Consider the following 24,447-nt stretch of genomic DNA (forward strand, 5'->3'; position numbering starts at 1 on the left):
GGAAATACAATTCAAAACTACAATGAGATACCACCTCACACCAGTCAGGATGGTTAAAATGAACAAGTCAGGAAACAACAGATGTTGGAGAGGATGTGAAGAAAGGAGAACCCTCCCACAGTGTTGGTGGGAATACAAGCTGGTGCAGCCACTCTAGAAACAGTATGGAGTTTCCTCAAAAACTCGAAAATAGAGCGACATTATGACCCAGCAATTGGACTACTGGGTATTTACCCTAAAGATACAAATGTAGGGATCCAAAGAGGTATGTGCACTTGAATGTTTATAGCAGCAATGTCCACAATAGCCAAACTATGGAAAGAACCTAGCTGTCCATCAACAGATGAATGGATAAAGAAGAAGTGGTATATGTATACAATGGAATACTATGCAGCCATCAAAAGAAATGAAATCTTGCCACTTGCAAGGACATGGAAACTAGAGGGTATTATGCTGAGCAAAATAAGTCAATCAGAGAAAGACAATTATATGATCTCTCTGATATGAGGAATTTGAGAGGCAGGGAAGAAGGTTAGGAGGGTAGGGAAGGAAAAAATGAAACAAGATGGGATCAGGAGGGAGACAAACCATAAGAGACTCCTAATCTCACAAAACAAACTGAGGGTTGCTGGGGGGAGGGGTAGGGAGAGGGTGGGTGGTTGGGTTATGGACATTGGGGAGGGTATGTGCTTTGGTGAGTGCTGTGAAGTTGTAAGTCTGATGATTCATAGACCTGTACTCCTGGGGCAAATAATACATTATATGTTAATAAAAATAATTAATAATAAAAAAAACCTGTGAAATATCCAACTTTTGAGCAGGCAACACTCTAACAATCAACAGACAACAATATCTTTGGATGTGGCAAATCCATAATCTCTGTCTTCTCTAGATAAATTTAATGAAATGGCCATGTTTGGGGCTGGAAGTATTGGAAAATTCTTGCCACCAGTAGTAAGCTTAATTTGCTGAACTTGATGGAGATCAAATACAAAATGACTAAGAAAAAAACAAAACAAAACAACAACAAAAAACAAAACTACCAGTAATATGTAAAGACATTTCTGAACATTTTTAAAATGTGAAATTTGATCCCAAAGATTTCATTATAAATAATCAAAGGCTAGATTTTTCACTTGCCCAAGTCTTTCCATGGAGGACTGCTTCTACTTGTCCCTGGAGAAAAAGGAGGTTGAACATGGTCAAATACAGTTGGTGTGTGAGGTTCATTAGCACAATAATGTCTGAGGATATTTTCAGAAATGAAACTCATTTAACTTAGTTTAACCAGGTAATTTTTTCCATGGAATACATTTCAAAAAACAATAAAAATTGCACTATAAAATAAAATATTTAATGCAACAAGCTATCTTAAATACCTTGTTGATTTATTAAAACATTTGCTTGTTTTTGACAATCATAAACAGCTTTTTGATTATATGGAATGACAAATATAAAACGTATGTGGCATTTTGAAGATGCCTTTAAATATTTTTAACTGCCTAAAGCTGCAAGTAAAGTCCTCTGTATCTATGAGGAAAGAACAACACAATGAATCACAGCATTTTCAATACTGTAGTGATAACAGTCATTAAAAATGACAAAGACTAACAGTAAGAAAATATATAGTTGAAGCTTATTAACCAGTGTTCTCTCAATTAAAGATTATGACAAAAAGTGTGTAAAAGAATCTTTTGCCTCTGACCTACTCTTTATAATTAATACATTTTATTCAAAACAACACAGGCAAACATAAATGTTAAAAACCTCTGTTTCGGGACGCCTGGGTGGCTCAGTGGGTTAAGCAGCTGCCTTCCGCTCAGGTCATGATCCCAGCGTCCTGGGATCGAGTCCCACATCGGGCTCCTTGCTCTGCAGGGAGCCTGCTTCTCCCTCTGCCTTGCCTTCCACTCTGTCTGCCTGTGCTCGCTCTCACTCTCTCTCTGACAAATAAATAAATAAAATCTTAAAAAAAAAAAAAAAAACCTCTGTTTCAATGTCATTTGGGACTTAAAACTTAAGGTCATCATTTTTATTTTTTTTTATTATTTATTTATTTATTTTTTTTTTTTAAAGATTTTATTTATTTATTTAACAGAGAGAAATCACAAGTAGATGGAGAGGCAGGCAGAGAGAGAGGGAAGCAGGCTCTCCGCTGAGCAGAGAGCCCGATGCGGGACTCGATCCTAGGACTCTGAGATCATGACCTGAGCCGAAGGCAGCGGCTTAACCCACTAAGCCACCCAGGCGCCCAAGGTCATCATTTTTAAACCAGAGTGTAATCCTTATAAAATGTGCCTACAAATGATGATTGAAGATGAAATGTTGAACTATTAACAAACAGAATATCTCATGCAAATAATGAGGCACATAGCATTGAGTCATTTGTTGGGTGAACACATGTACGGATTATATGTAATTTAAAAATACTTTGTTGGGGTGCTTGGGTGGCTCAGTGGGTTAAAGCCTCTGCCCTCAGCTCAGGTCGTGATCCCAGGGTCCTGGGATCAAGTCCCGCATCAGGCTTTCTGCTCAGTGGGAAGCCTGCTTCCTCCTCTCTGCCTGCCTCTCTGCCTACTTGTCACCTCTGTCTGTCAAATAAATAAATAAAATCTTTAAAAAAAGAAAAAAAGAAAAAGAAAAAATAAAAAAACTTTATTAGTGCCTTGGAAGCATTCTGTGTGTCTGTTGTAGTCTTTCAATTGACATGTTTTTACCATGAACACATTGTTCTATGTAGGCCCTTTCATGCCTGCAAGATTGATGCAGGAGACCAGAGTATTTCCATTTTCCAGATAATACAATTTAAGAAAGAGTATACACATTCATAAGATCTCACAGCTAATAAGTGGAAATCAAACCTAAGTATATCATTCTCCATGATTCATATTTCTGGTTTTATCTCAAGCTGGATCTTTGACTTGCTATAATTCTTTACCTAACTAAAAAAAAAAAATCACAGACCCATTTACTGAGCATGATCAGTTGTAAATGACATTTCATTTCAAATGCCTGACTCCTTTATTAAAAGAGAGGAAAGACCCAGAGTCCCGTTTAGTGTAAGACACTAAACCCAGGAAAGTAATTTACTGATTTTCCCAAACACAGTGTGTTCTGAGTCATTGTTTCTTTATAATACTTTTATATTTTAAGCTTTTCTCCCTCTCCCTCTACAAGTCAAAAGCTTTCCATAAACTATTTATTTATTTAAGACCCACTGCTAGAATTGGCTTAAAGCTTGGGAATATTAGTCATCTGGAGAACATTTTACATTTGTATAATCCCTCAAAAAATAGGATTCAAAACTGGATATAACCAAGTGACCCAGGTCAGTGAATGAATTCATGTTTGTACAGCATCCAGAATGTCTTAGATGCAGACTATTCAAAAGTGTAATTCATTAATTTCATATAAATAGAAAAAAAAGATGTGTAAATGATAATGAAAAACTGGCATGCTGAACAAAAAGAGAAAAAACAATCTCAAAAGCAAACTTTTGCAGTTTTCTTCTTTCACTCTTTGCAAGGCTCAATTTTTAATGCCCCACAGAAAAATTCCTCTTGAAAAAAAATGGAAATAACCTCTGCATAAGAAGGTAATGTAAACACCATGTTATCTAACTTATGAAAAATAGATATAGGATATTTTACAACACAGGAGGCAAAAACACTAGGAAGAACAATCTATATGTATTACAACTTATTGCCTAGATCGTGTTAATAATTACAACAAAAAATGCTTTGAAGCCAGGATCCATTTTCACACTTCCTGTAACACCACCAACACCTGGTACTTCACATTTAATTCTTGTTTGCCCAGCAATAACCACAAATGCATTCTTCTTTTACTTGCAAATTGCTGTGATGGATCTTCTAGTTAAGCAGTAAATCAAACTTTCCATGCAGCCTTATTTCCATTTTGCATCACCCTTCACTTTGGCAAGAAGCACAAGCATACACATCACCTCTTGCCTTCCTTCCATATACCCTCCCACACCCTGAAATTAATTTCCCACACATTTTAGTGTTCTAGAAGTGGCTCTTTTTCCTTCTCTCTTTTTTTGTAGGTGGGCTAAGGGTCATATTTGGTGGAAAGGCAGAAGAAACTTTCTCTTTAAAACCACTTCTCTTTATACATCTTTATACTTCTCATTTGTTCTTCATTCCTGTAAAAGTTATCCTTATTAATTATATCTTTGGGCCTAATTTGCATTTTTACTTCATCTCTATACTAATTTTAAAATTTCGTTTGAACGGTGATGGTAGAGGGATAAAAAGAGCAATATCAAAAGATCACAGAATTAGATGAAAGCATATGGCTTTCACTTATTTCCTTAGGTGGTATCATATTCATCAATATATTCATTACTAGTCGCTGAGTTAATTCTGTGTCTTTGAACTGTGCTTGAGTCTGGATCAGAGATTAGAGTTAATATCTCCACCAGACTTAATTGTAGTTCATTATGATAAGTGCTATGCTGGGGTATGCCTACAATTCTCTGCTCTCAGGGAAGGGACATCTAAATTAGATGGGCACGTATTCAGGAGGGCACGTATTACATGGAGCACTGGGTGCGGTGCATAAACAACCAATCTTGGAACACTGAAAAAAATAAAATTAAATTAAAACCAACCAACTAGGGGCGCCTGGGTGGCTCAGTGGGTTGAGGCCTCTGCCTTCGGCTCAGGTCATGATCCCAGTGTCCTGGGATCTAGCCCCGCATCGGGTCTCTGCTCAGCAGGGAGCCTGCTTCCTCCTCTCTGCCTGCCTCTCTGCCCACTTGTAATCTCTGTCTGTCAAATAAATAAATAAAATCTTAAAAAGAAAAAAAAACCAACTAACTGACTAACTAACTAAATAAATAAATTAGATGGCTGAAAGAAGGCTTTACGGATGAAGATTTGCACTCAAGGCTAAAAGTAAATTGTAGGAATGTTATGCCTAAAAGTGTGGAACTTCCCTGAATCACCAAATGTCCCAGGAGATGATGCTAAACTGCAGGCAGAAATAAGAACATTAAGAGGCTTCTCTATATGATAACAAATATTGTCTTAAAGGCAGTAGGAAGCCACTCAAGTAATTTAACAAGAGAAACTGAAGACATAGCTTTATTTACATTTTAGAAGTATCATTAATCTAGTGTGAAAGATGGGCCAGAGAGGAATACAACTCTATGCCTTTATAATGCTTTGGTTTCTTGCCACAGTACCTAAGCATACCCAGTTCCAGATCTGTCTTTTTCATTAAACTGTAGACTTCTTGAAAGGAGGGATTGTGGGGCACCTGGGTGGCTCAGCAGGTTAAGCCTCTGCCTTTGGCTCAGGTCATGATCTCAGGGTCCTGGGATCAAGCCCCACATCGCATAGGGCTCTCTGCTCAGCAGGGAGCCTGCTTCCCTTCCTCTCTGCCTGCCTCTCTGCCTACTTGTGATCTCTCTCTGTCAAATAAATACATAAAATCTTTAAAAAAAAAAAAAAGAAAGGAGGGATTGTATTCATTTTTGTATTCCTTGTATATTAGTGGTCATGACATAGTTAATGCATGAAAGAGTGTGTTTTTTTTTTTTTAATTTTATTTATTTATTTGACAGAGAGAAATCACAAGTAGATAGAGAGGCAGGCAGAGAGAGAGAGAGGAAAGCAGGCTCTCCGCTGAGCAGAGAGCCCGATGCGGGACTCGATCCCAGGACTCTGAGATCATGACCTGAGCCGAAGGCAGCGGCTTAACCCACTGAGCCACCCAGGCGCCCCAAGTGTGTTTAATAAATAAATCAAAAAGGACTATTTGTATGGCATTGCAAAAACCCAAATGAGAACAGATTACCCAAATTAATGTGCAAACACCTTGAAGATTTATTTAGGAGGAGTTGTTGAGGAAGAGACAAGAGTATAGAGACAATTCAAAGTTCTTTTGATGACTAAGATATGCAAAGAAGTCAGACCAAAATGGACAACAAACTCAGTGTAGGACACACTGTGTTGAGATGTTTTTAACATGTAGTCTTAGAGATCAAGATGCATATCTGAGCTTTAGTTAACAGAACAGAAATTCATTATCATCAGGCCAGATGCCTAAATTAAAGACAGGCTGGAACAGCCCAATCAATCTCAGAGTTATCTATCAGACATATTTCTTTTAAATTAATTCCCTTCAAATGGACTCTACATATAGGGATCTATGTATAAATATTTCCATTTCATATGTAGAATATTTGAAGAAGATTATACAGAATTTCACTTTAAAAATTTATTTGGAATAATAGAACAACAACAAAGAATTTTAAAAACCAGAGAAAGTGTTTTAAAACTCGGACTTTGTGAGTTATTTTGTAATAGCTTGAAGTCATCAATCTAGTAAGTTGACAGATGCAGAGTACTTATTTTAATCATATCTACATAATTTTTTTCAAAATAATAATCAAAATATATATGAGAAAGGATGTACTAACATGTTTCCAAATACTATTGGACATATTATGCTATTTATTATTAACATAAAGATTTCATTTTGAGAACCTTATATGTCATGTGCATAATAAGAATGGGCAAGAAAATATGGTTTAGTTGGTATAAGTTTCTCAGATTCTTAGAATTTTGCTTTTGTTTTGTTTATCATTGTCGTTGTTCTTGTTTTCTGGCAACATGACAGAATTCAGTCATACTTTTAGTTCTTATTACCAATCCACCCTACAAATGAACTCTTTTTCAGTTATTTCTTTTTAACATATGCACACATAGTTAGTTGCCTGCTCAATGGATAGTAATAGTTCTAGAGAAAAAAAGAAAGGGGGTTCCTGAGATGCTATATCCAAGACAGTGTGTCTGTGCAATGTAATAAGCCTTTACTGTTTCATCTCCTGGTTGTCTGCAGGCTGTTCCACTGACAGAGATGAAGCATGCTATTAAAGAACTGCTAAATTAAGGCACAAGTATCTGCATATCTTTATTTTTGAGGCAGCACCATTGTTTGCATTAACTAATTTGATTTCTAAAATTTAATTATGAACGTTATTGGTATGAATCAATCATTTATTCTTTTTCTCCCTGAACATAATAAAAAAAAAATCCCAAAATTCAAAGACATTTTCATTTCTAGAAATGGATAGTTTACCTTTTTTTTAGTAGTATTAAGTTTTTTATCTTAATTACTATAGTTTACTTTTAACTGAGTTGTAAAAGATGTCACTTGAGAAACTATTTCATTCATTAAATTAGCAACATAATGAATTACCTTAAGATGCATAATCTTTCTCTTTGCATTGAAACATTTCAATTTAGTTAAAATGGCCATACAATAAATATTGCAAGCAGTTGAAGAGAGTCTGAATTACTCAAGGTTCGTGAGGGCATATGTAAATCTAATGCTTAAATTGATCTACATAGAATGTTATACATAGGGAATCCCAGGTAGAACTTAAATTTTATTTACCCAAAGAATTTGTGGTAATTTCATATCTTAGTGGATTGATGAATGAAGCCTGCCTGCCAGAAATTGGTCTGTGTTAGAGTCCAAGAAGTATCTCAAGATAGAAGTCATTCTGACATAAGTAAAAACAGTTACACAGTACTGCATGGTATACAGAAAAGCAATCAGAACTATACCTTGGCATTTTAAGCTCCCAATGTAAGTTGTCTGTTTATAGTGAGTAAGGGATAGACAGGGCTAGGTAGGGAAAGATAGGTAGGAGGGTACAGGATCAGGCTCATGAAAATCCCCAAAATGTAGAGGCGTAAGGAAACCAGAGATAAAGGAACAAACTAGACCATTCTGTCCTAGGTGTCCAGGGGGTTCTTGTTATAACAGTTACTTCTGATCAAAAAATTATCTACCCTAAAAAGAAATAAAAGCCATTAAAGGTGTTATCACTGGTCCTTACTCAACCGGTGCAATCAATAGAGATGTTAAAAGGATTTAAGCTCCCTGGCTAGCCTTCTTTGAAAGACCATCTTTAAAAGCCCCCCTGTCAGGATCCCGATCCTGTCAGGATACAGAAATTTTTTTCTGTACCCTTGCCTATTAAAAACTCTATTCACTTTACTCACTCTCCTTTGTCCATGGGATTCAGTCTTCAGCTCTGTGAGATGAAAACCTAGCTCTCCTGTTTCAATAGTATCTGAATTCCATGGTATATCACACTTCACCGGAGTGTGTTTTCCTATGAAACTTAGAAAAGTCATTGAACTTAGAAAAGTCTGTATCATGTAAGATACAGAGCACCAAAAAAGTAACATCCTTCTCATTTTTACGCTGAACATAGTAACTACTCAGTGACTTCTCCACAGTTACTTGCATGAAAATAATTCAACAGATGTCCTCCAAATCCACTCCTTTTCCAGTGTATTTCAGTTTCCCCTCATACAGTTGCTCAGGTCAGAAACTTTGGTGTTATACTTAGCTCTACTCTCTCTCTAAGCACTCCTGACTATTATGACTTATTATGACTCAGTTCCCTGCTGCTCTTCATTCTCAAAGCCTTCTACTCTAATCTTACTCTAATAACCCTCTTCCCTTCCAACATCCACTCATCTTCCCCTCCAAAGCATTCTCCATAAAGGTGCTGCAGTCATCATGGTTTGCATCATGTTACTAAGATAAAATCTCTTAGTGGCTTTCCATGGCCCTTGGCACTAATGGCATTTCAGCCTAAATCCTCCCTGTACCCAGGCATATTTCAGTGTAACTCTGAGGTGCTCTCCCAGGGAACCTGTCCTTTTATTCGGTTGCAGTCTCATGCTTTGGCTGGTGGGATTTTGCAGTTGTTCCAGCAATAGATGCTAAAGAAGAATTGCTTGTTTTTGCTTGCTTTCTTCTGCATTTGCCATCTACAAGAAAAGGACATGCCAGGACTTACCTCCTGGTTACAAGAAGAATGGGGAACAACTAGAGTAAGGTCAAATCATGACGCTTGAGGGAACCATTCAAACTGCAGACTTACAACGGAGCCCTATACAGATCAATAGTCTAATCCCATACAGTTGTGAGGAAAACAACGAAAAGACAAACATTTACTGCTGTAATCCAATGAACGTTGCCATTGGGTGTTCAATAGCAATTTTGTGGCCACAGCTAACTGGTGTGAGTGCCCAGTCTTTATGAAGTCTATGGGTCCTTATTTTTCGGTGCCTGACTACTTTTGGTGGGTGCAGCCCTCTCACTCTCCTGCTCCAGCCACACTGAAACTGTCAGTCATCTCATATACCAGAGTGTTCACACACGTTGCTGCATCTGCCTCCATTGTGCTCCTTGTTAGCCACTCATGACCTGTCAACTTTCAAGTGAAACGTGGTTTACTCTAAGTACCACCTATGGGCCCTTACCCTACCTTACATGCTTCCATGCTACCCTGAACTCCCTTTGCTGAGAACCATTAAACACGATTACTTGCTTAATGTCTATCTTTTCCACTGGGTGCCATGAAGACAAAGACCTTCATGAAAGCACAGATCCACAAGAACTGGAATGTAGCAGACACATGTGTTGATTGATTGATCAAAGTTCTAGAAAACACAGTGCTATTGTGACGTTTTGAGGATGGCCACATAGTAGCAAGGTATTGTTGGTTCTGGTGCCCTGTAGTGGGCAGAACTACCCAGCCATGTGGGAGAAATTTAAGTATCCACCTTTTAGGAAGGCTCATCTCGTGCCACTCACTGTAAAACACTCTCAATATACATTTTATTTAAATTTTACAATAATCCCATGAAAAAAAGTGTCATTTGCATGTCTGTTTCAGAGGTGAGGAAGGAAGGCTCAGCAGCTATGTGATTTGCAAAGGTTCTACAGGGGATAAAGGTGAAAGGTTGCTAATCAATGAATTCTGGGGAATTTGAAATAAACAGGGAAAAACATGATGAATTCCTGGGATTGGATGAAAAGATAGGATCTGTGGTTGAGACAAAACCCTCTGAAAAATAGCTTGGTCAGAAATAATGCTTAAGGACTTCAGAATCTGTATTTGACAATTTACGATGTTTTTATTTCTATCTTATTTAATTTTAGAATAATGCTGCAAGATATACACACAGCTGTTATTCTACTTGCTATGTGATATTAGCAAAAAATTTCATAAAAAACAAAACTGATGATTAAAGGAGAAAATCTAAGATACACTGAAAGAAGTTTTAAGTCAGATATTTTTAATAATATCTGACTTAAATTTTTAAAAATAATTTTTATTATTAAATTAAAAATAACATACTAGCCAAATAATTTTTGACTCTTGCCTGCTTTTGTTCTTTATATACTTCGAATTATAAATATAGGATTCTATTATTATGTTGCATCTAGCTAATATACTGGCATGAAAACTTGGGTTAATACCTCTCTTTTGAACTTTACTTTAGGGCTATCTTTGAAATGTTTGAGGGTTTAAAAAATTACCTGATGGATTTGTTTCCCTAAATGTCTGAGTTTGTTTTGCAATAAATGCAATGTTCTTCATTCTCCTAAAAGCAAAGAAAATATAATTTATCTGAAGAAGAAAGTAAAAATTCCATGTAATAGAACTTGATGTTTTTGTCCATATTTAGGGACTGTAAGTTATACAACTGAGGAAGCAAAATGATTGAAAGATATTGTATAAAGGAAAAATGTTAAGGTTTATATGAATATTGTTGTCACTACATAATAGCATATCTACATTTAAGATTTCTACTTATGTAAAAGAAATTTCAAGAAAGTATTCATTTTTAATCATTTCAAGCTTTCCTTTTGGGCTTTTAGGATCTACCTTTGATATGAAATAGTTGAAATATTACAGAAAAAATAGCATAAATGGTTTAATTCCATTTTGAGAGTTTAATTCCATTTTGAGAGTTCTGACCTATGGAATTCTTGTTATAGTTATGTTATAATTACATAAGTGCTTTTCAGAAAAAGTCAAACATATAATGAAATGTGTATGTGTACATGAAAACAATATCATATATCTTTAGGAGAAACAGTAGCTCAAAGCTCCTCAAAATTAGTGACCTTCAACTTCTCCAACATATGTCAAAGACTCTTGAAAATGAAAAGTATAAATAGAGGTCATTTCAACTCCCTTCCAAATTTTACCTTGAAACACTGTAGAAATCAGTATCTATTTAAAGATATAAATGTATTGTAGGGGTTAAGATACTTCAGGGATTAATATGTTAACAATGAATTTAATTCTGCAGCACAATTCTTTGGGAAAAGAAAGCCCTCTAATTTTATACAGAACATCTCAAAACCATGAAAGAAATTATTTCAGTTAGGGTGACATTGTCTTTTATGGCATAGAATATAAGTTCCCAAAATGCAGGTCATCATGCACAGACATGAATTTTATAACTTCCCTCCAGATAATATTTCCAAACTATAATCAATTAAAGTTAGTAATGAGTACAAGAAAGAAACATAAAATCATTATGGTAGCTTCTAAAATAGGACAGAGCTAATTCTTAAGCATGTTACTTTTTTCACTTAATAATTTATTATCTGCATAGATCTGTTAACCAATCATGATTTCAAAAATATTTTTGACATTCTCTGTGTTAGTACTGGTTCATAGATATACTGAAGTAGAGAAGTCTTTTAAGTAATTTATCCTAAAATTTCTCAAAGTCAACTATTAAAACATTAAAAATAAAAAAACCTATCAGACTAACAGTTTTAGGAAACCAATGGTTTCAGAGACTCTGTCGGGAAACTGTAATATGAATAATATTTATACTTCTCATGAAGTGTTCGGGTTAGGATTTATGGTACTCCATGCATTGCATTTGCTATTTACACAGGATAAACAGTTTTGGGGCTCCAATTATAGCAACAGAGTTGACTTTTCCCGTGGCCTGCAGCATTGGGAGTGAGGGGGAGGTCTAAGGTGTGGGATCTGATGGCTTCATCCTTATTTTAACCGTTAGAACTTAGGTGTTATTTGTTTGATACAAATAAAAGAAATTTCCCTCATTTTTAAAATTTTTACAAAATTTCATGTTTAAAAAGAAAAGTTTGAAAGTTATTCTTAATTATCAAGGGAAGACATAACTTATTTCCATTTGTGGCTCTTCATTCAGTCTTGCCTCCATCCAATCAATGCAATCTGTATACCTTCATTAGACTGACCTTTACACAGTATAAATCAGATTTAGGTCAAACGTGCACTGGACCACAATCCAGGAGCCCAGTTTTTCACTCCAAGAAAGTTCTACATTTCTTTCCTTATAACTTAGCTTCCATGATATCGAACATCTCTTACTTCTGTTCATACATTATTTTCACCCTCAACCTCAACTTGTAACAGTGTGTTTATTTAACCTTGTTAACCATGCATGTTTTTTTTTTTTTTTCCTAGAACATTTCCAAGTGGTAGATGTCCAGAGGAGGGCCAAACCAGGCTTTCCCCAGGTTTTCTCCATCTCAGTCATCTACTATTCTGCTGGGTTTATGCTGCCAAACACATTTCTGGTCATTTCATTCCTGTATCTCAAACTCTTCAAAGGTTCTTCTGTTCTTAGGATCAGGTGCAATCCTTTATTAGGATCCCTTTCATAATCTGGCTCTTGGCTACCCACAAACTTGACCTTGCATCATGTCTGACCTCAAATTCAGTGTTCTCCTTACTTACAGATATTTGTCTGGATAATCTTATCCTTGGTGTCTCAATTTCCAGGAAGCCTTATATATCCCTTTCCTATCTTTCAATAGGAAACAACTATTCATTAACTATTTATTTACAAATGTAACTAAAGTCTCTGTTTGTATAAGAAATCTATTAATAGCTATAAGTAATACATATGTGAATTTTTGAAGGAATATAATGGCAACAAATCAATACTTTTAGCTATGGGAATTATATTAATACTGCAACATCATACTTTGACATATTAATGAGAAAACCTTTTCTAACCCTCAGGCAACATTTTAATAAAGATAAAGATTACAAAGAACAAGCTGAACTGTTATATGGCAATAAAATTCTATGAGGGAATCTCCCCAGCAACACTAACTGAAACAAAAGAATGGATAACCTTCTGCTACATTGCTAATGTAAGTATGGGAAATGCAGAGTTATTTAGTGTGTCTTGTACTGTCTAGAAAGTCCAGGGAAAGAGTTTTCCCTAAGGACTTTCATGCACAAGGGACAAGTAACAAAACTAGCTTGACATTTCTGGACCTCACTGCTTCCAAACCTATAGCAGTCTAGTGTAAACTAAGGACACAAAGACTTTATTCCCTACCACAAGTATCTAATTTGGTCTTATAATTTATTTTTTCATTATTGTCTATTTTATTTAAAAAATATATTTTTAAAAATGATAAATATGGATATATATATATATATATGGATATATATATGGACATGCATATATCCATATATATATCTCCATATTTATCTGGAATCTATACTATATCATACGACCTTCGGTTTGCTTCCATAATTACTTCAAAGCTGGAGGGCCTGAGCAAGATGCAGAGCAGACTGACAAAATAAGAACAGTTAAAAGGTATCAATAGTATTGCTGCTTTGGCCTTCCTGAACCCAAACATTTAAAAAATCTGCTGGGCATATATTTTTAAAGATTCTTTCCACTGGCATATCAAGTAGAGAAAATAACAATATTATTTCACTGTTTTAATAAAATATTGGAAGAAAACAAGCTTTAATTTATATATTATAATTAATTTTTTTTCTTTTTTATATTTAAAAATAACTTTTGGGCTTTACTTACTTACTTACTTTACTTACTTACTTTGGGCTTTACTTACTTTACTCCATTCCATGGAGTAAGGCCACCGTCTTGCAGTACAGGCAGGTCAGTGTTTGCCCTGACATAATTATTAACAGTTCCCTATTACTGTGCAAGTGTCAGTTTAGTGATGAACACCTTGCTCATCACAAGGAAATAGGCTCTCTCCCTCCCTCACAATTCTCAGGTGGCTTTGAAGTTAGAAACTTCCAATAAGGGAAAATGGGAAGATGGTGATTACCACTGCCAAGGCCAAATAAAGGAGGGAAAGGAAAAAAAAAAAAAAAACTTGTGTTTGGAGAAAAAGAAATTTCCCTTGTAAGATGCTAAACCTTTAGTAAAAGAGAATATATATATATATATATATTCTCTTTTACATACATTATTGTAATGCATACATTATAATATATTATAAATTATAATGTATATATATATACATGCCAAATTACCCCTTTGAAGACACTTAATACACTTAAAATGTTTTTTGGAAACATGTTTCATTAAAAATTCAAGCTTTTGTGTTTCTATAAACAGAATAAAGCATGATTTTCTTCTATTAAAAAATGAGGATTGGGAGGGAGACAAACCATAAGTGACTCTTAATCTCACAAAACAAACTGAGGGTTGCTGGGGGGAGGGGGTTTGGGAGAAGGGGGTGGGATTATGGACATTGGGGAGGGTATGTGCTTTGGTGAGTGCTGTGAAGTGTGTAAACCTGGTGATTCACAGACCTGTACCCCTGGGGATAAAAATATATGTTTATAAAAAATAAAAAATTAAAAAAAAATGAGGATCTTAAGTTTGATACATGATAACTAATTAAAATGTTGACAGGAATTAGAAGTTATTTCAGTCAGTCTTAAATTACAGTGTCTGCAGCACATTTCTCAGAGCTGATCTGAACACATTACCTTTGTTGCAGCATCAAAGCAGATAAATCCAGTGCTAAAGTCAATTGTGAGTCCCATTAGATGACTTTCTAGCACACATGCATATGTCTTGCACTAGATAGAACAGAAAATACTGTTACTCTTCTTGTGATTGACCCAATATCAGTATTAACAGACAATATTTATCAAAAGACTGTGTGATAGGTCCTAATAAGTTGTTTATACAATAGCTAACTTAATATCAGCAATAATTGTATAAGAAACATAGTATTATTGACATCTTAATATTAATAAAGCTAGATGAATAGGTTTTCACCTGCCAAGAGGTATTCAGGACCATATATTCAATTCTGCTCCTTGTGAACTTGTCTTTATCTTGTGCTATACTGACACCCTTTGCAATGTTGCCAATAAAACTGGTATAAAAATGTTTAAGTTTAGGCAACATTATGTTCTGTTATTATATTTTATAACTAAATAACACTGCATTTAGATTAAAACAAAAGTGAACTATTAAAGGTTAAGATATTGTTCCAATTCTTGGCATATCAATTTCATGGATATTATTAAAAGAGCACTTTAAGGCACACAAACACAGATTCAGCAACCAAGGGAAAAAATATAAGAACATCTTTACCTTGAGAGTCTCTCATATAATGCTCATCCATGTGGTACAAGCTATTTCCTAAAGACATTTATCACTTGCTTCTTATTTGTATAAACCTACTGATTCTTCAAAAATCATCAACGACTTTTCACACTGAGATAAGATTAAATTATAATTTTACTTACATAAATATTTTGGAAAGACTACTAAAATAGAAATACTAAAATTTAACAATAACAAATATGAAATAAAAACTCAGGACTTATATGCTACATGATGCATCTTTTTGTCCACAGGCCAATTTTGTTTTCATTTAATTGCAAACTCTACTGGTATATTCAAATGAAGAAAAATGTTCATAATTCACAAGGAGGAAGAAAGGGAAGAAGAGAATGATATAAACTGATCTCAAGCAAATTTTTAATACTAATCCTTACAGTATATTTATAATACCATATTTAAAAGTACATTAAATGAATCACACTGACTATAATGATGGCTAAATGCATCAAGTTGCCTTCACCAAAAACCTATACTCATGGCTTTAATCCCAATTTGCATAGTAAAGTTATAACCATGCCAAATTACCCCTTTGAAGACAAGTTTTCAAAAACCAGCTCAAAAAACAAACTTAATGGGCCTTTTAACTTCAGTTTTGGGTCTAATTTTACTTGTTTAATGCATGGGTATCTTCCATGCTTGTATCCACCCATTACTACCTTACTAAAACCACTGTCAATATTAAGAAATCTTCAAGGCTATCTCATGCCCACTAATTTAGACATACTTGTTTGCTATTCTTAATTACTATAATTTAAAAGAATATATCAGATGAAAACATCTTCAGTACAGAACATTAAAATTTATCTCATTAAGTTCAGAATTACAAATGGAACTAATTCATTTGTAATGAATTGGTTGTATGATGAATAATCACACATTTAGATCCTGGCTCTACAAATCCATTTACATATGGCAAGTGCATCACAACTGCTCAATTTTGCCATCAGTCTCTATCAGACAGACATCAGCCACAGAAGCAACATTTGGGAACTTTATCTATTCCATGGTCCCATGAATTGGAGAGGCTGAAGGTTCTATGAATTTTGACCTACATTTAACTTTACATTTAAGAAATAAAGCTTAATAAATATGCAGGGCAAATGCACTGTACTTTTCAGCTGGTAAATGAATAAAACAATCCCAAGCAAGCTATAACTTAGTGTGGGGAATGACAAGCACATATTACTCCAATACAAGACAGTATTAGTTGACCTATGAAAACAGACCAAAGAAGTGCTATTGATGCTCACAAGTGGGATGAGTTTGAACAGGCTAGTTGTGGCAATAGTGGTAATAATGGGCAGGAAAGACTGAAAATTGGGAAAATCTTGGTGATGATATGACCTCTGAAAAAAGTCTCAAATTACATGTATGATTTTGAAGGGTAGAGTTGAAGAGAATTATTTCTAGAAAAACCACAGTGAAAGAATGAAGCCATTCACATTAAAAGTTGGGTGGTCGTGACTGGAGAACAGGAAATTACTTTGTAAATTAATTAAAGTCATAGCATTTTCTATTTAAGATTTAAATTCTAGGGGGAAGTCATGCATTTTTAGGAGTCACAGTTCCTAAAATTTCACAGACTCTCACCTGTATCCGTTCCACCTCCAGAAAGGTTGCTGTTTGGAAGGCTCTTTCCCATTGGGCGAGGTCAGACTCTAACTCCACGGAGAAGTAGAGATCCTCCCCAGACTCAGATTGCACTGTGAAGCAGTGTTTCCGCCGGTCCAACAGGTCACTGTCCTGATGAAAACCTGGAGTTACACAGGCTCGCATACATCAATCCATATTGCTAACATGGCCATACCTTGAATCAATGTTGACTAAATTCATGGTGGAGATGCCATACTCATAAGGACTATGATACAACTAAATCTTCATTAAAAATGCTCAGAGCAGCCTAAATTCCACATCCCAAATCCCATAACGAATGCATTTCTTTTCTGTATCAATGCTGAAGCATCCTCATGAAACAGAAGTGAAGATTTTGGCTTCTATGCTTACTAGCAATGTAGCTACCAAAAAGTACTTTACACATGAGATTCAGTTTTTACTGTGTGAAGGGATAACACAAACAATCTCCCTTTTCCCTTACAAAGCTGTCAAGATGAAGTTAAATAATACTTACTAATATGTTTTCAAATTTTGAAAAGTTTAATAAGCATGATATTTCCTATTGAGTTGATTTCTTTAAACCTTAAAGCACCATGACAGTATTTATTTATAAGAGAAATGGGAAAAAAAATGAGTCTAGGTTATCTAAAAAAGTTGTTTTTAAAAGATACATATTTACCTTACTTATGTGACTATATTTTATTGAGTCAAAAAAAACTTTCACATGGCAATTTCTTGGTCTTACTACAAGTTTTCAGCTATGTTCACACATCTATGTGTATTTCAATTTCAGAGATGTTCAAAGAAAATAGAGTTAAGAATTGATGAAATTTGGTAATCCCAGGCAATAATTCAGATATAGCCTTTGAATTACATGTGGATTGTACTGAAAATGACCAAAGAATAGTTAGTAACTTGTGTCTCCATTTCTTATATGGAGTTACATAAAGGTATCATCATTAAGCACCCAAAATGTCAGATTATCTATCTTGGCAAGTGTTTTCAAAATAATAACTATTTTATTAGTAAATTCAATTTTCTTTTTTTTTTAATTTGGATTCTTAAAATACTAGAGGAAGATTGACTATATGGTAATAGTTCTTCTGATTGTAGAATTTAGCTTTGATAACTGCAGCCAGGAGATGCTCACAAGCTTAAAGAAAGCTAGATTTTCTTTATATTTATGATTTTCATATACTATTTCAAGGGGAAAAAATGAAAACATAGTATCTTAAAAAATATAGTACAATGGTAAACAATTATAAAATAATTTTTAATCATTTAGAGCATATAATGTGTAGAGGAGTAGCAAAGACAGACATTAAATAAATTAGTACTAAGTAATACATCAAGAACATCAGTATAAGTGCCATTATAGAGAGTAAGAACAGAAGTTTACATCAAATTATATGGACAAGTTAGGGAAATGTTCTCTAGGATGTAAATTTCAAAAATGGCTGAAAGATGAGTGGAGGATTAAAGGTTGAATGGCCAGGAAGAGAACTTTGGCGGACAGAGAGGCTGGTATTGGTAGAGGCCTGAAGCAAAAGCCTCAGGTACGTTCCAGAAATCCAGAGAACAGAGAAAAGAAGAGAGAGGTTGTTGAGAGCCAATGCTGGGAAAGGAGATGAGTCACTGGACAGATCATGAATTTTGGACTTTAACATAAGCGTAATGACAGGCCGCTATATATATATAAAAAATAGCAAATCCTCTATTTATGTTGTAAATATTTCGACTTCTCTATTACTTATTTGAATTGATAACCTTGGCACAGAAAGTGTAAGTAAATACTACAGAATTTCTGGAAACCCCTCCAGTTTTATGGTTTATTCAATGGGCCTTAACTTTCCTTGTAATATAAAGTTGTAACAAAATAATCAATGTCATTAATAGCCAGAAACTTTTGGTATTTTTCCTTCTCCTAAGTTACATGTTGCCATTAAATCTTAAAATAATCTTCATTTAAGATTTTCTGTTTTCTTGGCAGTAAACTCTTTGAAAACTTGAATTAACATCTTCAATTACATCACCTAAGCACTGAAGCCCTCAGAGATAGACCCCTCTATTTAACTCTGAAAATAGAAGTTGGGCATCTATGAACACATGTGGTTATTGTCTATTGCTGCTTATAGAACACTCCTCAGGCACTGACTCGAACGATAACTGCTATGGGCATCCAGGCCCTCAGTCGTTACAGTTTACTGGGGGAGACAAGTATGTAAAAATAATAAAAAGCATCATGACAGTTATATACAGCTAAAGTGCTAAAGAAACAGAATAAGGAGCAATAAATCATTCTTGAAAGTGGAAAGGAGAAAATTTTGTTCTAGGAAGAGATCGCCTTATCATCAAGGACTTAGGAGCTTCTGCAAGAGCAATCGACTGCAAGACTCATGAGCTCGGGTGCTCTTGCTAAGAAATGCACATTACTGCCTGGGCCATGAAAACCCCGTGAAGCACGCGAGGCAGGAAAGAGGCAGAGTACACTGCTTTACAGAAGGAAGATGGGAAGAGTAACATGTTGGAATCCTTTTTTGAAGTATAGTGAAGAGCAATTATAGCTCAAGCATTTGAAAGAGCTGCTTTAAAAGTAATCATCCAAAATATCCATACTCCTCTGTCTCTCCCTCATGCTGTCTACTGAAGTGCACCTGCTATAGTGATAAGAACACAGGCTGTAGCCTCAGATGCTGTCTGGATTCAAATCTCAACTTTTGCATTTATTAGGATGTGCCAAGATAATGCATATACATTTTAGCATAGTTTCTGACATCAATATCATGTTGATATTTAATAAAATAAATATATATGGCATTCCCTAATCTCTACTTCCTTAACTTGCTCTCCATACACTTTGTTTATCTTTAGTCAGAGTGTGAGTTTGGGTCCAGTAGGAACAGTAGCCTCTGTAATCTCTGCTCATTGGAAAGTACCGCTTAATTAATAGTAATAAAATAAGAGCTATACACATCTTGAGCACTATTTTTGTGCATTGATCTCATTTTCCATTTCTGCTTCAGAAGTAACCTCTAGTTTTTTAGATTTATCTCAGGTCTTCTGGACACTTTCTACAGATTAATATCCAGATCTTAGGATTTGTCTTAGATTCACAAAGCAATATTACACAGAAACAACATACTACAGCTATGTTTGCTGTTAATATATATGCTTTTCCAAGGTATTCAGAGGACAATAGTAAACCAAAGCATTTTTAACTTAAATAAATAAATAAATAAACTATGTGTTTAGAATAATTATTGAGAGCATAGACATAGCAAGCCATAAATTTTTTATTGTACTTTAAACATGTAAGATTAAATGCAGACAATGCTGCCAAAAATCAGCAAGTTATCCCTATGGCAAAGCTTCCACATATATTTATTTATATGGTTTCTTCTCTCCTTGACACTGCAACTGTTTCATCCAGTATTTGCTAATCTGGCAAGTCACTTGTTTCACACTTTTCCAACCACACTTATAATTGTTCTAATAATAGATATTTTTTTCTTCAAGTTAATGACACTTGTGGGTTTGAAAAAGCAAATAAAAAAGAATGGGGAGATGAAGGATAAATATTTTTGCATTGTTATATTAAATATAAGCTACTTTATAAATTACATGACTTAACTAATGTGTTTTTGACTGTTATGTTTGCTATTGCTTCTTTTACTTGTACTCACAGTGAATAAGGAAATCATTCAATCATTAGGCATGATTGTGTAAAACAAATAAAAATTTAAAAAAAACAAACAAAAATGTATTTTTAATAAAACAAGAAGAAGAGACCCAGTAAGGGTTCTTTAGCTACAAATAATAATTTCTATTTTTTGCAAATATTTTAAAGACTAAAAATGACAGGGAAAAACATACCATCAAAATTAAATTTTACCAATTAATTTTGAATTAGACTTTCAAGAATGAGTGAGTCTCTAAAGGGACTTATTAAATCTACATCAAGTCCTGTACAAAAAATGATATTTTTTTTAAAATTTATTTATTTGAGGGAGAATGAGTGAGAGAGAGCATGAGAAAGGAGGAGGTCAGAGGGAGAAGCAGACTCCCAAGGAGCTGGGAGCCCGATGCGGGACTCGATCCTGGAAGTCCAGGATCACAACCTGAGCCGAAGGCAGTCGCTCAACCAACTGAGCCACGCAGGCGCCCCCCAAAAATGATATTTTTAATGGCACTATAATACTATTTTAGATGTTAGATGTTGAAAAATAAAATCAAACCAAGTGAGTGCTTTATGCAGTATGTTAATTCTCTTTTTTTGGATTTTAGTTGCTTTATCTGGGAAAAGGAATAAAACTTTAAATCTCTTTGTTCTTCTTAGGCAATTGGAATTCCTGATATAAATGGACATAATAAAAAATTTCAGAAAAAACCAGAAAGCATATATTTCAAATATAATTTCTAAATTAATCTGTATAATAATCCATCAGAACAGACTATCATCCTCATTTCCCTGATGAGGGAACTAGGTCTAGGACATAGTGGTCAACCCCCCATACACACACTTTTAAAACCTCTTTGGCCCTAGGGATTAAGATTCCATCAGTTTGGAAGCCATTCAGCTTAAATATGAACATCAATTTTACCACTTCTTTTCACATCTCTTAGAATCAGCTTAGGCATTTTTAAAAAGGGGATGATAGTACCTTTCTCAAGGTTCTTAAAGATTAAATGAGTTGATATGTGTATATCACTTAGGAAAGTAATAAGCACATACTAATGCTCTGTACTATCATCAATATCACATAATATCACTAATAGTCACAATATTAGCCATCACTAATACTGACTATTACTAAAAATCTGGAGTAGATCAGACTCCAAATCTTATGTACATTTTAGCACACACACACACACACACACACCTTTCTCTGTAATATAGTGTAATAGTGGTATGGTAGAAGGTAGGATATATAAGGGCAGTCAGGAAGGCTTCATTTTCTAACAAAATTTACTACCAGTATTCACATTGAAAGGGAAACATGTTTACTGTAACTGTTTATTATATGGGCAAACTTCACTCTTTTGCCATTCTCTAGATATTTGTGTCTGTTGTATGCATATGTGCCTATTTGGGTGTGTAAATTTGGACCCAGTTTAAAACAACTTCCTAAATGTTAATTAATCCTGAATCCTTATAGATATTCAAGTACTGTTCCTGTTAAAAAATATCTTCCCTTGACAAATATTGTATATATTATAAAATCCTTTTAGGCATCCCATTATCCACCTTATATTTGGGAGCATTAAGGTTTGGAAAGGTCCAATAGCCTTAACATGTATACATACCGAAAATTCAGAGGGTCTAAAACCCTATCCCACAGGGTTAATGAAGTTGAAACTACCAGAAAGTTTAAAGCTTGTTTTTCAGAGACTTGTTTCCCACTGTTCAGCTATTGTGTGTTTTCAGATCCCACTAACAAACCCACTGGCTGTCTCTGCAGAAGCCTGGACTCCAGGTCAACTGATGTGGTTCCAGTCCATGAAAAAGCAAAGCCCTGCATTCTTTAGCAGAGAATTCCTTAGTAGCCCAAGACCCCATCTGACTTATACTGTCTATGGGAGCAAACGCAGGGCCCTCTCTCTGTCCTAGACAACCTCCTGATGTTAGGGGCTGAATTTTGCCTTGCTGTTGAGTGGGAAACAAAGGCAGAAGAATGTAGATTAAATGAAATATCCTTGTAAGCTGCCCATTGACAAATACTTGAGGCAGACAGAGTATAATGTTCCTTCAGGAAGCTTCCAACTATCTTATTGTTAATGTCTTTCTAGAGGGAAAAATAACCTTGACTTGACAATAGCAACACCCCTGGTATCTTGTGAGTCTTCTTTGGCAAAGGAAACCCTTTTGAAACTTTCCTTACCTTTACTTTTCCTAACCCTAAAGTATATAAGCATGTGCTCCTCACAATCCTGGGACGGCAGTTCTTTCTGCCCATAGTCCTGTCCCCATGTTTTCATGAAACCACTTTTCTGCACCAAAGATGTTTCAGTAATTCTTTCTTGGCCGTCGGCTCCTGACCCCAACAACACTAGTCCAAAAACACATTACTCTGATGTTAAGTCTCCACCTCAAAGTGAATGGGGTATATGTTACATAAAGGTTTGTTCAATGTGCATGTTCCATCTTTCCTCACGGATAGCCATAAGTCTCCCCACCCTTTTCACCAATATGCATGTAATCTCTTACCCTGAATTTCTCCTTAAACACCTCATTCCCACCTAGCCAGTCTTTCAAATACTGGTTTTCAAGCAGCAAGCAGCCTGATGGAACAGGTAATAATTCTAGGGAGTATAGGTTAAATATGTTTTAAAAAATATACTCAGTTTTCACAATTTTTTTCTGATTAGATTAGATATTCTAAGATTAGAATTCTTAGGTGCAAAACATATGTGAATGGGAGGGTAGCTTAAATAAAATACATGTGGGACATATTACCCCAGACCACCATGAACCTAACAGACAGGTAGTCTAAAAGGACAAGCATCCATCTTGTCACTGGAATTTACATGACTCAGATGCAAATACATTAACTGTTATCTTGGAGCAAAACCCAGGTTGTTTTTCCTGGCTCTTTTAGGTGGGAATACATTGACCCCAGCAACTTCCTGTGCTTCCAATATGACCCATAGTTTACAGTATTTGTAAGAATTCTCTTGTTTAAATCTGTACACACTGCAGAACTTAAATCTCTTTATTTGGTTAAATATGTGTTAGATTTAGCTTCCTATAGGAAATTTAGGGAAGCAAAGCCCTATATGAAGGAAAAAAAAAAAAAAAGGAGTTTCAGGAAATACAGCTAGGTCATGTGGGAAAATGCTATGCACCTTCAAAGGGAAAATACTTTTTTTATATAAAAATAATTTTACAAAGTAGATGGCACATAAAGGGCATATAATTATCAAAGGAAACTTAATCCTCATGTTTGATCTGCATTCTTGATTTCTTATTAAATATACTTGAATCACTTTTCATTATTATTTTGATTGGTATCAGCATTTTCTCTAAGACACTGTTATTGAAATTAGTAGAAATTTTACCACCATAAATTACAATTACTAGAAACAGAAAAATGAACAATAGACACAGAGAACAATGTAGTTAATTTTTTATAATATTATTAAAAGAGACTTCTTTCAAAATTACCTATTGAAATTAATGATTTCAATTAATAGTTATAAATTAATCTTCCAGATTTCAACTCAAAAATTTTGTTTCTTGGGATGATTATATCCTACTAAAAAGATCCTCAGATCTGTGCTTAGAAATCCATGCTTCCACTGGAAGAGGATATGGTTTTCTGGATAAAAAGCTTTCTGGAGGAAAGGAGTATGGAAGGGGTGGAAATTATAACTTGTTACCATAAATGTGGATATCCTAGGGTCATAAAAACTAGGAATTGTGACTGGTCATTTGTTCCAGCTTTCAAGTTACAATCCAAACAATCCCACCTTTAAATATATTCAAAGAATAAAATCCTAATTCTTGGCCTTTAATAGTTGGTATGTAAAGAAAATCTTTTCAACTTCTAGTATTCCTTATTTT

At 34.8% G+C, this 24,447-nt stretch overlaps 1 protein-coding gene across 2 annotated transcripts in view; it reads right to left on the reverse strand.

Annotated features, from left to right (window-relative positions):
* SNTG1 (syntrophin gamma 1) overlaps positions 1 to 24,447 on the reverse strand; it is a 623,364-nt gene that overhangs the window by 51,733 nt on the left and 547,184 nt on the right. For both annotated transcript variants that reach the window (XM_082719661.1, XM_082719662.1), the window contains 2 exons: positions 16,863 to 17,015; positions 14,624 to 14,716 (listed from right to left, as the gene is read on the reverse strand). In XM_082719661.1, the coding sequence (XP_082575787.1) occupies positions 14,624 to 14,716; positions 16,863 to 17,015 (246 nt within the window). The remainder of the gene's footprint in view (positions 1 to 14,623; positions 14,717 to 16,862; positions 17,016 to 24,447) is intronic.

This window comes from Mustela nivalis, assembly GCF_964662115.1.
Source record: "Mustela nivalis genome assembly, chromosome: 2".
In the NCBI taxonomy this organism is placed as follows: domain Eukaryota; kingdom Metazoa; phylum Chordata; class Mammalia; order Carnivora; family Mustelidae; genus Mustela; species Mustela nivalis.